The 13,603-nt window shown below is 43.7% G+C and overlaps 1 protein-coding gene across 1 annotated transcript in view; it reads left to right on the top strand.

Moving 5' to 3' along the window:
* Positions 1 to 11,192: 11,192 nt before the first annotated feature.
* BFSP1 (beaded filament structural protein 1) overlaps positions 11,193 to 13,603 on the top strand; it is a 41,295-nt gene continuing 38,884 nt past the window's right edge. The window contains exon 1 of the mRNA XM_044385609.3: positions 11,193 to 12,363. Coding sequence (XP_044241544.2) covers positions 11,990 to 12,363 — 374 coding nt within the window. The 5' untranslated portion in view covers positions 11,193 to 11,989. The remainder of the gene's footprint in view (positions 12,364 to 13,603) is intronic.

Below are 13,603 nucleotides of genomic sequence, written 5' to 3'. Positions count from 1 at the left end.
ACCGAAGAGAATTTAGTGAAGGGACCACTTCCAGAGTTGTGAACGGGGTTAGGGGAATCAGCAAGGCATGGAGAAAGGCCCAGAACTAGCAACAGCAGGAAGCTCTTACTGTCCCAGGCCTGAAGGAGCAAGAGATGCCATGAAGGGGTGATTTTGCTTAGAGGGGAGCGGAAAGCAGGAAGGGAGTCTGTCTGATTTCCTGCCAGTGACCCCCATTTGCCAAACTCCACAGGAAACCAGGGGCACGGGAGGCGGGCCATACAATCAGGGAGGGCTAGCCTTTTAGGGTTTCCAGCAGCCTGGGGAAGGATAGAGGATGGATCTCTGGTCTGATCCTCTGGTGGGGGGTGGCCCCTGGCAGAATGAACAGCACGGACATCCGCCCTGCCTTCAGAGAGCTCCAGGCTGGTTAGAGCAATCATATGAGCAGGTTTGCCGGGGTAGTAGAGAGGTGGAGCCTTAGCCAGGACGGCATCTTGGCTAAGCCTATGCGGGGACTTGGGTGTATAGAGCTGAGCCTATGCGGGAACTTGGGTGTATAGAGCTGAAGACCTCTCTCAATGGTCATCTTCATAAATTAATATGCATGAGCTGATGCGGGGGTGGAGGGTGCAAAGGACTAAGGAAGATATTGGTATCCAAACCAAGGGGCACAGACAAATGAAGAAAAGGACGGTATCTACTGGGTAAGAAGAAAAGTCAGATGACAAAAATAATAGATAAATGAAGGGGTGGGAGTCAGTAGGTGTCAACCATGAGCAGGTGGTAGAGGGTAAAGTAATAGGCTGATATTCATATCATTATAGTCCTTTTCCAAATGAACTAACGAATCAGATGGTTGGAGTAGGTAATTCTTTGACTATTGGTCAGACTCGTATGCATGTTGAACCATGGCAATCTTACTGAAACCGGCTATTATTACAAATTTCATTGGAAAACTTCACATGGAGTTTAAGTCTGTGAGTTGAAGGTTAGGGCTTAAAATGTACGGTCTTGGAGTCCCGTACTGTACTTTTAAACTGTGTGCAGATTCTGAAAATAGTGGATAAAATAGCTTGGAATATCGTCCCTTCCAATTTCAGCTCAAAGCTAAGAAGTTGGTGAACTTGGGAAGACAGAACTTCTTTTATGAAATAGTTTAATCAGTTCCTCCTGATATCTATAGGAAAGGAGATATGGCCCAATGAACATGATATGCCGGATGTATGTTTAAATCTGTGAATGTATATTTCTAGCAGAAATGCCTTCATGGATATGTATACCTAATTCCTTGCTATCCATTTCCGAAGTGGTACAAACCAGGGTCTGGAGCATCCTCCTTTTAGGGCAAAGTGGGTATGCCAGTTGTCCAGCTGTGGCTCGAAGATCCATCAAACCGCTTGACAGTTTATTCCCAGAAGAAAAGGGGCTGTGGCTCAGATGCAGGCTGACCCAACTTAAGCGTGGTGGTAGGTCTGTTTAATGATACCGTAAAGAGATACACTGAGCACAAATATGAATAGCACGGCTAGATTTAAATTCACAAGAAATTATAACTGTGAAAGAGACTTCTCCAAACTTGGTCCTGAGGATGGTGCCTGCTAGGACGATGACTCATTTCTGCATCCCTGAGGTCATGGATATGGCCACTTTTTATGCTTAACCAGAGTGATGATGGATGAGTAGGTGTAACAATGTCTCAGAGACATGCCAAGGTTGTGCCCCATTGTCCGGTGTTCCGGGAGAGTAAGTCCAGATACGTTTCAAAAGCCTTTCATTATTAGTGGTGTTAAACTCCTACCATAATCATCAGTGAAATCCTGGTTGCTGAGACCATCGGTAAATCAAAGGAGCATTTTTGCATTTTCTTGCTATCATTAAGAAACATCTATTCTCAGCACAGTTTTCCCAGAGGTGTTTAGGATTTAAGGCGGTGGTTTTTCTTTTGTTATAATTTAAAATGTATAGAAACATTGCAGGAAGAGTACAGGGTATTCCCATATACCCTTTCCCCAAACCCACCAATTATTTACATTTTCCTCCCTTTGCTTTATTATTCTGTGTGTTTATTTACATATGTGTGTATGAGATAGGCACACATACTGCTTATTTTCTGACCAGATGAGGGTAAGTTGGACACCGTGCCTCATTATTCTTTAAACTAGCATGCTTTTCCTAAGAGCAAGGTCATTTTCTTATATGCAATAGTACAGTTATCCAAAGCAGGTATTTTAACACCTATAATATTATTATGTAATTCATATTCCATATCTAAATTTCATCAACCATCACAATAATATTCCTTTATAGCTTTTGTTCTTCTAGTCTAGAATCCTATTCAGGATCCTGTATTGCATTCGGGATCCTGTCGTGCCTTGTGTTGGTGCCCATTGGTCAAAAAAAATGCAAGGAACACATCGGCCGTCCAACAAATTTGGGTTGGGTGATACTTGCTTCAGTTTCTGTATTGGACCCTGAGAAAAGCAGGTTGGTGCTTAGTGCCCTCCTGCCTTCGATAGTGTTTGAACCCATGGCTTTATTTCCCCAAAAGTCTTCAGAGTCAACCACGCGTGTGCAGTTGGAGACGGAGCCTTGCTTCTGAGAGTTTCTCCATCTGTAGTCACTCTTCATGCAGACTCATCGCTTACAGGGGAGCTAAGCATACATTAGAGACTGGAGCCTGATGGGGACGCCGGTCTAAGGGAGCAAGGGCTGGGGAACCAGGGGTCTGCCCTTTCCTATTGCTGGCTACCCTGTTCGAAATGAACCTTTCTAGGATGGCTTGTGTTTTGAGTTGATCCAGTTTCTTGGAAAACCTTTGAGCTGTGCGACCATCTGCCCCCTCTGCAATCTGCAACCACCCTTGGGGGTGGGGTGGGGGGGGAGAGGGGGTGGTGGTGGGAGCGGGCTGAGTGTTCACTCTTAGGGCAGCGTGGCCCTCTTGTGGCAGACGGTTATATACCCTGGGGAAAGGACGGCCTATAAAAGGAGAGCAAGTAGAAGAGAATGTTAGAGCAGTAGACCAGTCTGCTGGGGCGACCATAACAAAAGAACACGGACTGGGGGCTTTAACAGCAGAGATTTATTTTCTCACGGTTCTGGAGTCTGGAAGTCTGAGATGGAGGTGCTGGCGGAGTATTTCTTATGAGGCCTTTCTCCTTGGCTCGCAGATGGCCACGTTCTCCCTGTGTCCTCACATGTCTTCCCTCTGTGCATGTCCGTGTCCTAATCCACTCTTCTTATGAGGAAACCAGTCACAATGGATTAGGGCCCACTCGTATGACCTCATTTTACCTTACTGACCTCTTTAAAGGCCCTATCTCCAAATATAGTCTCATTCCGAGGCCCTGGGGATCAGGACGAAAATGTGAATTGTAGAGGACACAAGTTCGCCCCTAACACGCAGGAAGGAGATCTTAGAGAGTCTTTTGCTCAAATCATCGTTTTAGAAAGCGGGTTAACTAAATTGTTCAAAGCCACGCAACTAGAAAACAGCAGAGACCCGGCATTCACAGAATGCTTTCCATTACCCTTTGCGTCTGGAAAAAGCCCCGAGTGAACTGAGGATGTATCCAAACAAAGCTCTAAACTGTAGAGTATGAAATTGACTGAAAGGCAAGTATCTATGCCTATTTTACTCAGGCTTTTAAAAGAGGTTTTCAGTGAATAAAAATGTTAATTAAAAAAGTTAAGCATTATATATTTAAACAACTTCATTTTTATTTTTTTAAAGATTGTATTTACTTATTTGTCAGAGAGAGAAAAAGAGAGAGCACAGACGGGGAGAAGCAGGCTCCCTGCTGAGCAGGGAGCCCAACACAGGGCTCAATCCCAGGACCCTGGGATCATGACCTGAGCTGAAGGCAGATGCTTAAAAAACTGAGCCACTCAGGTGTCCCATATTTAAACAAATTTAAAGGGAAATAAGAAGATGCAATGAACATAAAACCTGATACATGACACTAATACTGGATTATATACATAGATATGTTTTTACATGACTGTAATCACCATGCATCTAGTCTTTCATCTTCCTGCTCCCCTTCATGTTTGTTATAAACATTTTCATTTATAGCCTCACATCTTCCCCGTGATTAATTGTTCAATGGTTCTAGACCACCTTCTCTTGGTGTTACTGCATGGTTGGCTAAACCGTCTTCCTCTCTGTCCCTTTCTCTTTGCCGTTATGCATATATATGGCTATAAAGTAAAGCACGTAATATTTATTTTATGATTTTTAAAAAATATTTTATTTATTTGTTTGACAGAGAGACAGCCAGCGAGAGAGGAAACACAAGCAGGGGGAGTGGGAGAGGAAGAAGCAGGCTCCCAGTGGAAGAGCCTGCTGTGGGGCTCAATCCCATAACGCCAGGATCACGCCCTGAGCTGAAGGCAGACGCTTAACTACTGCGCCACCCAGGCGCCCCAGCACGTAATATTTATTAAATGCCTACACCGCAAAATGCTTAACATATAAGATGATCACACTTTTCACAAGCGTTTTTGAAAGTAATTTCAAACTTACTCAGAAAAATTGCGGTAGTACAACACCCATATGTCCTTTACCATGATGGACCTGTTGTTACTATTTTGCCTCATTTCCTTTTTCTCTCTTTCTCCATACATTTTTATATTTATGTTTCTGTTTGTATTTAAACATGTCATGCTTTTCAGAATCTTTTGAGAATAAGTTGTGTACATCATGCGTCTTACCCCTCGATCGTTCAGAATGTATTTTCTACGAATAAAGATATCATTTTATTTAACTGTGATATAGTCATGAACTTCAGTACATTTAACATTGATTGAATTCTTTTATCCAATTGAGTGTCCATATTCCAATTTTGTCAAGGAATCAGGTGATGACCTTTATAGCATTTTCTTCTCCTCCAGTGCAGGATGGAGTCTATGATTGGTATTGCTTGTAGACGTCATGGCTCTCTAGTTTCCTTTCATCTGGAACATTTCTCTAGTCTCTCTTTTTCTTTTATGATATTAGCATTTTGAAAGAATATCATCCCCTTCTATTTTTATTAATGGAATGTTTCTTATTCTGGGTTTGTGTGGATGTTTCCTTATGGTTAGATTCAGGCTAGATATTCAGGTTATGCAGGCCCGAATTAGAGAGGCTGTAGCCTCAGACAAACCAAGAAACTCTTGAGAGTAAAAGAGGGTGCTGCTTATTTTTATGCTGAGATAAAAGCATAAATGTGGATCAGCTCAGGCAACCTGGAATGTATGATGACCCTTTTCATGTAAGTGATTATTTCCATTTTATAGTGTCCATGCTGGAACCCAATTGGTTAAGTCACTTGCCAACGTGGTGAGACCAGAACTTAACCTCAGGGCTTTCTGACTCTCACAACACCCGGTTCCCAGCTCCAGCCCCAAACTACTGCCATTCAGCTGCATTTAGTGTGCCTCTTCCATATCAGATCATTCATCGAGCCCTGTGGAATCTATCCCAACAATCTCTTGAATTAACAAATTCATTCAGCAGTAGTTTCTTCCTCATGTGTATGGTCTCCATTCCTACTGCGTAATCTCCCACCAGTGGGGTAGTCATGAGGATTATTGACAAATATGCCCATTCTTCCTCCTTCCAGGCACATGGCAGGATTGTTTTTCTAAGAGTACTTGGTGTTAGGCGGGGCTGTATGATTTACTTTTGCCGGTTTGATGTGATGGGGTGAAAACTTTACAAGCCAGAGTATGCTCCCACTTCTCCTCTATGATGACCAACAATGTCTCAGATGGTGGCAGCTCTGATAGCCTGTATGCTGGAGAGAGGATGATACGAAGCAGAGGCCCTAGTGGACCTTCCTTGGATAGGCATGTACCATGAGGGATAAATAAACCTTGTTGTCTTAAGCCCCCCAGACTGGGGGATTATTTGTTATTACAATAGAAACCAGACTAAATGGGGTGAGTCACCAACCTGCCTTATGTTTTGAATTTTAATATTTTAATCAAACTAATATATAAACATATTTTTACAGTCTACTAATACTGCAAAGTTTAATTTTATAACAAAAAATAGTTGCCTTCTGTCCTGTGCCTCCCCTCTCTGCTCTACTCTGTCCCTCTGCACTCTCCCATTAAATTCATTGAAACAATCTGAACCCCTGTGCCAGGCACTAATCAAGTGCTGGGAGATGGGGTGATTCACGCACGACACCTGCTTTTATGTAGCTCACATGCTAGTGGGAGAGAAGGACTTGAGCTGAGGCTGTGAAGGTAAGCAGAAAGTACACAGTGATTAGTTATATATTAAAGTTATGTACATTTTTAACCCCTGGCATTTAAATACTCTATAACTGTATTCTGTAATAAGCTAATACTGTTATTTCTTGGTTTATCAACAGTAGATTTTAAGTATTACCTTTCCCCTGTGAAAGATGATGAATCTTTTTATACATATACCCTTCTCACTACCATCCCCATTCTTCTAATTATTTATATCAGAATTTTTAGATAAATTAATAATTAATGTTTCATCAATAGGACCATGTACATGTATGGTTTTTTCCACTGAGTCAAATAGGATACTTTACTTATATTGCATTCCCTCCTCAATTTTTTGTTTTTCCTGGAGTTACTAATTGCTTTGTTTTTTGTTTGCTTATTTGTCTAGGCCTTTGTCATTAATCTCCTCAAACTTTTTAAAAGAAATACATAACTTCCTTTAAAACTCATTTCCGCATGTTAAAATGCATCAGTTAATTTGTCACTTTCATTTTTTTCCTTAGAGACTTAGACTAGAAGAAAATTTTAGTAGCCAATGAAGCCATATGCTACAAGAAAAGTAAATTATAGTAAATCAATAAATTTTGATAACTGGCATGAATTCAATAACTGGAACTATACTAGTTCCATCCCTTTTATTTTTAAACAATTTTTTTCCAGTTTTAGTGAGATATTATTGACATACAACACTGCGTAAGTTAAGGTGTATAGCATAATAACCTGACTTACATACAATGTGAAATGGTTACCATAATAAGTTTAGTTAACATCCATCATCTCACATCAATGCAAAAAAAGTGGTCTTTTTTTTCTTCGTGATGAGAACTCTCAAGATCTACTCTCCATCTCTTTTATTTTTTTTATCTTTTATTTTTTTATTTTAAGTAGGCTCCACACTCAGTGTGGAGCCTAATGCAGGGCTCAAACTCACGACCCTGAGATCAAGGCCTGAGCTGAGATCAAGAGTCGGATGCCTAACTGACTGAGCCATCCAGGTGCCCCAGCTCTCCATCTCTTTTAAAGTGGCTATACTGCAGCCCTAGCAACAGGACTCTTACCTACCACCAACTTGTATATGCATCCCTAGTGCCCAGATATTGCCCTCAAGACTAGTTCTTTAGCCAAAGAAAACAGAACTCCTTTGATGGAAGTTGATTCCATGTGTTGGGGCATGAAAAGAGCAGACTATCTCTCTAGAATATCTCATTTCTAGAAAGCAAGGATGCTTTCCGGAACATTAGAAGGACACAGAAGTCGGTCAGTGGGACTCCCGCTGACCATGGTGGAATAACATGCAGATAAAGTAACTATAGTGAAGATAACGATTATATAAAATAAGTTGAGCCTGTAAAAGATGGTATTTATGATATTGATCAAAAGGCAAATTAATGTGAAATATCCCCAAAATGTTTGTAAGATGGGAGCAGAACGAATATAACAAATTTCTAGTTTCTATTGATTTTAACAAATAGGAAAATATTAGCATACATGGGTAATTTGTTTCTTCTGTGAAGCTTGTAGAAGTGCATGATGTACAGATTCCTATCTGTTTCCTGTTTCAACAGGAAAAAGTGAGTCCAGGAAATGTAGGAACCATACAGGGTTCGGTAAGAGCAACCAGCAGTGCTGTTCACTGAAAGGGGAACTGTTGTAGGGCTGCTGTGGATGCCCTGATTACACCCGTGAACACCCAACCCCTTCTGCACTTGCTGGTGCATCTTCCCACTGAGCAGCTGGGGCTCCTTCCTGCAGGGCTTCATCAGGCCATCCCAGCCCACGTGGAGCCTACTTAGGCTGTCAGTGGCAGGCCAGTAGTGCCCTGTGAGCAGCCCATGGGAGTGGTGGGGAGATCTCCAGCTCCTTCACCGTGGGGTGGGGTAGCTCCGAGGTGCCTGTTCTGAGCTACCTCCCAGAGCCTCCAGCATGACGAAACTGCATTTCCCCACCATGGTGACTTGCTTGTTATCACAAACTCTGCTTTGCTTTCCCCATCTCCCTCTTACCGCCCTACAGGAGCTGCCTGGAATCAGCTTCCAAATAAACTACTTGCACTTCAACTCATTTCAGGCTCTGCTTTGGGGGGACCCAAACTAAAATAACCAAGTAGAGGGGAAATTCAGCTGTGGTTGTCATATTTTATGGGTAGTTAAAAAATAGGATTCAAAAACTAGGGATGTACTGTATGGTGACTAACATAATATAATAAAAAAATATTATAAAAAAATAGGATTCAATGGCAGTTTCCAAAGTCATAAACTAGACAAATGTCCCACAGAAGCTAACTACACCAACTTAGTTTCTTTTATCATAGGAGAGGAAAACCCTACTAACATAGTAAAATTCCAATAAGCAATATTTATATTTTTAATAGCATCAACAGATGGGAGCAGGATATCTTGACAGTACCATCACGCTGGTACAGGACAAAGCAAGTTATACAAATCTAGAGAATCTATACTTTTGGAGAAAAATACTAACTTTCAAAAACAAAAATCTAAGTGAGAAAGAGAGAAAAGTCCTACGCTGTAACAAGTAAGACTTCATTATAAAATGGGTCTTACTCTGGGATGCCTGGGTGGCTCAGTTGTTTAGGCATATGCCTTTGGCTCAGGTGATGACCCCAGGGTCCTGGGATCGAGTTCTGCATTGGGCTCCTTGCTCAGTGGGGATCCTGCTTTTTCCCTCTGCCTACTGCTCTCTCTGACAAATACAATACAATATAATACAAAGTCTTAGTCTAATGATCAATGGCTTGGGTTTGAGTTACCTTGGACCATACAACCATGTTCCATGTTCAAACCAAAAGCCAATCAATCAACATTCCAAATTCAACATCTGATGATCTTTTTCTCTCAAGTCACTCAGTTTCTCCAGAGAATAATCCCAAATCTCCTGCTTGGGGAAATAAATGCCTGGTGACTAGCATCCTGGAAGTAGTGGTAAATGGCTACATCTGCTCCCTTAACCCCTTTGTTTCAGTATAATCTCATCCTGTCCTTAGCTGTGCCTAGTGACCTTGAACTCAAGACCTCTCTTCTTCAATTTCACCAGGGAATAACTTCCGGTCTCCTGTGGGGTAGTTGCCTGGCTCTGCAGGAATGGGGTAGGAGACCTTACATTCTAACTGGTCCTCATGCCCTGGGCTAACCCTCTGGTTTGTCAGCTCTACCCTTTCCCCCCTCTTCTGTCATTTCTGGTACATCCAATTCCTAAGTTTTGCTGAGTCTCTCACATGAACCAGCTTGTTTTTCCTTCCCAGTCCCCTCTGTGGCACGTAGGTTTCCGCTTTCTTTACTCTGCTATGTCAGTTGCCACTAATTTCTCTGTTTAGCCTTCTGAAAATTTGTTGGCACATCTCGTCCGCTGTGATCTTTTCCTCCTTATTTTTGTGGAGTTCTTATCTAAAAATAAACTCTTTGCTGCCATTTTTGGTAGGGCTTGGGGGAAGGAGTGGAGGTGATGCCCATGTTCCGTCCACTGCAGCTAATGGGAAGCCCAGCCCTTCCCTCAGAGCTTTCCTTTTTGGGAGCCTTCTTGCCAGGCTCTCCTCAGTTCAGCCTCACCGTATTTAGGGAGCACATGGCTCACTCCACCGCACCTCACACCAGTTGTTCTCACACTTTATTTATGCTGTTCTGCCTGCAATTCTAACTTCTCTATCTACCCACACACTACTGACTGCTGCTTCTTAGGTAGAAGCCCAGCATTTTGGTAAGATCTCTATTTTAGAACTTATCCCAGATTTCCTTCTGTCTAAATGAGTTGAGTAGGAATTTGTCTCCCTGCTCCTTGAGGGTAAGGACTTGGCCTTGTTTAATATTTCTCTCCCTGAGACTATGCTTTGTGAGTAGAAATTTTCTATTTGTTCCATTGGATTATTGAAATAACTTTTTTTCCTTTGTTGTTTCTGGGTTATCTGTTTTTCAAATGGGATTACTATGTGTGGTAGACTGGGTGGCTGGTCCCAATTCTTCACTCCAGTGTGATAGTTACACACCCACACCCTTGCCAAGGCCTCGGGGTGGGCCATGCCTCTTCCTTGCCTCTTGACTTTGGCTGTGGCCATGTGATTTACTTTGACAAATGGGATGTTAGCAGACAGGATGCAAACAAAGGCTTGGAATGAGATTGTGTAGGGGGCTCGCTCTCGTCCTTCTGTCATTGCTAGTTCTAGGGGGATGAGAGACATTTGGAGCAGAGCTGTCCCAGCTGATTGGAAGGCCTGCCCTTGAAGGAGAGCTATCCAGTGGACTTGCAGACCTGGGAGTGTGTTGCTAGATATTTCTTCTTGTATGCCACTTAGTTTTGGGGTCACTGTTCTGTAGCAATAGCTGACTGATACATGATGTCAAAGGAAACGAATGCTTTTATGACCTTTGTTCTGTGTTGGTTTTGCTCTCTAGGAAGCCTGAAACCAATTTACCACGCCATCAGCAGATATATGTGTATCTACAAAAAATACTCATGTGGCTCTCCTTGATTTGATCGTAAAATCTATGTTTAAATGGCTTAAGAAAATAGAACAATAATCATACCACCACCACAACCCTGGACCTTACCTTGGATTCATTCTAGACTGAATTCATTTCATTATCTTACAGTCTTTTTGGAGAAATAATAAACCCATCAAAGATCTGTGTCATTTTCTTGATCTTTGATAACTATGACTTTAATTAGTAGTGTAATTATGTAATTCTGTGCAATCTATATAGTTGTTAGTTATATGGTATTGCTAATCCTTATTTTCAGGAAAACAGCCCTTTATCACGGATTTTAAATTGGAGCTACGACAAAATATTTATACTTAGGAATATTTTCATCAAATGCTATTAGTTTCTTTCAACACCCACAACTTTTAAGTTTGTTAAAGCCTAGCTTTCTTATTTCTGTAATACAAGTTAAAATGAAACACAGTGGCAAAAAAAATTCTTTCATAGTCTCTAATGGAGAGTTGGCCAATTTATTAAATCTTTTAGGCTGTAAGATTTTTTCTTTAGTTCAAAGAATCAATTATGCCAATATCCTGATGGGACTCTACTTGTTTCTCCTACTACAGAAAGGATGTCAGAATCCGTGAGAACAAGGGCCATATTATAACGATAACCGTGCATCTGTTTCTTAAGTTATCGTACAAAGAATGTTTCCTCACAAATATGCATAGGTGTTAGTGAGAACTTGCTTGCAGCACGCATCAGTTTTTCCGAGATGGGCCATTTATTTTGCACCCGTGGTTAAGAACCCCTAACAAAAGGAGGGTTCCTAAATGTCATGTAATTATGCAAAAGAACTGCTTAAGTAATCAGGGGAAAAAATCGGTATTGTTGGAAAGGTCTATAATTGAGAGCTTGACGAAAGACAGGAGACAAAGCGAGGGGTCTTTGGGCTTTTGAGCCCGTCCAAGTTTAACAAGCTCCCTTGGGCTTCCTTCACAATTCCCAGAGGAAGCAGTCATGCCTCTCTTGTCCCCCTGACCCTCCATTCAATCATAAAGCAACAGGCTTTAACAATCACAGAACAAAAACCTCATTGCCCGATTTAACCTTCCAACCCCCAGAGCTGTATGGTCCGCTAATCCGACGCACAAAAGCAGGCCCGCTGCTCTTTTATTCTTCCGGCGGCTGGGCCCGGTGTTGAGCTCAACAGCTGATCAGCTCTGGAACGTCCCAGCAGCAGCCGGGGGGCCCCGATGTTTATTTAGCTGCCGGCCGCCTAGGCGCACGGCCTCCGGGAGCCGGCTTCGCGCGCGCTCGCCCGCACAGGAGCCATGTACCGGCGCAGCTACGTCTTCCAGACCCGCAAAGAGCAGTATGAGCATGCCGAGGAGGCGCCGCGCGCCGCCGAGCCCGACAGCCTGGTGGAGGGCCGGGTGGCGGTGCCCAGCCTGGCGGCGCTGCAGGGCCTCGGCGAGCGCGTGGCCGCCCACGTGCAGCGGGCCCGCGCGCTCGAGCAGCGCCACGCCGTCCTCAGGCGACAGCTGGACGCCTTCCAGCGCCTGGGCGAGCTGGCCGGCCCGGAGGACGCCCTGGCCCGCCACGTCGAAGGCAACCGCCAGCGCACCCGGGACTTGGCGGCCGAGCGCACGCGGCTGGAGCGCCAGGGCGCGGAGGCGCAGCGCACGCTCGACGAGTTCCGCAGCAAGTAAGCAGCGGCCGCGCGCGCGCGCGCGCGGTAGGTGGGGTTGGGGCTGTGGGGGTGGGGAAACGGAGGCCGCGCTTGGGCGGTCGCCTGGCGACCCAGGACCTCGTCCCCGCAGAGGGCGCGTGCGTGGTGCTTCTGCCTCACCTAGGACTCCTTCCATTCCGATGGCACTTCGCAGTTTGCACAGTCATATCATTTACTTGCAATGCGGTTTAAAATTCAGGTATGATTTACATGCCATACCATGCACAGGTTTGGGGGCGCCTGGTTGGCTCAGTTCGTAGAGCATGCCATTCTTGATCTTGGGGTTGTAAATTCGAGCCCCACCTTGGGCAGAGAGATTACTTAAAAATAACACCTTTTAAAAATGTAGAGATGTTAAGTGCATAGTTCGATGAGTTTTAACAATGTATGTACCCATGTAACTCCCAAACAAGCAGGGTATTTCCACCACCCCAGAAAGTTCCCTCCTGTCCTTTCCCAGTCAGCCTGCACCCCTCCCCCGCAAAAAACCCAGGGGCACCCAGAGTTCTGATTACTGTCACCACAGATTAATTTTACATGTTCCGGAATCTCACAAAAATGGAATCTTACAGATGTGCTCTTATATGTCTGGATCTTTCTACTTAGCACAGTGTTTTTGAGATGTATCCATGTTATTTGATCCTCACAGCCTTATCCTGTAGTAGACGGTACTGCAATGGTTTTGCAGATGAGGAAACGAAGGCTTAGACAGTATCAAAATTCAGGGCAAGGTCACTCAGCTAGTGCCTCGCATCACTGGGATGGAATTCCAAGTCCTTAAGCCTAATCATCTATACCGCATCATAGCTGATACCTGGACATTATTTCAATGTGTGTCCTCTAGAGTCTTGCTACTTGAAGTGTGGTCTGTGGACCCGCAGCATTGCCATCACTCTGGAGCTGGTTAGAAATGGAGTTAAGCTTGACCTTTCAGAAGCCCTGGTCCAGAGCATGGTCCCCTCTTTCCACAGCCTGAATAAGATGATAAGATCACCTGAAGAACTGTTAAAAAGAAAAAAGGATGCTCAGCAATTTGCCACCATCCTCCCGGGTTATAAATGCCTGTGCTCTTTTACTCTGCAGGGTCACTTCAAGGAATTCGTTCTCTGATGCCCCAGCAGGTGTAAAATGGCATGCCCACATGGCAGTGTGATCTGAAATAGCAAAAGCCTGGAACGAACCCTAAATGCCTGTTCATAGGTAGACAGGTTATCAA

The sequence above is a fragment of the Ursus arctos genome, unplaced genomic scaffold (genome assembly GCF_023065955.2).
Source record: "Ursus arctos isolate Adak ecotype North America unplaced genomic scaffold, UrsArc2.0 scaffold_16, whole genome shotgun sequence".
Classification (NCBI taxonomy): domain Eukaryota; kingdom Metazoa; phylum Chordata; class Mammalia; order Carnivora; family Ursidae; genus Ursus; species Ursus arctos.
The sequence above is the reverse complement of the archived record's forward strand: the minus strand, read 5'-3'. Positions and strand labels throughout refer to the sequence as shown.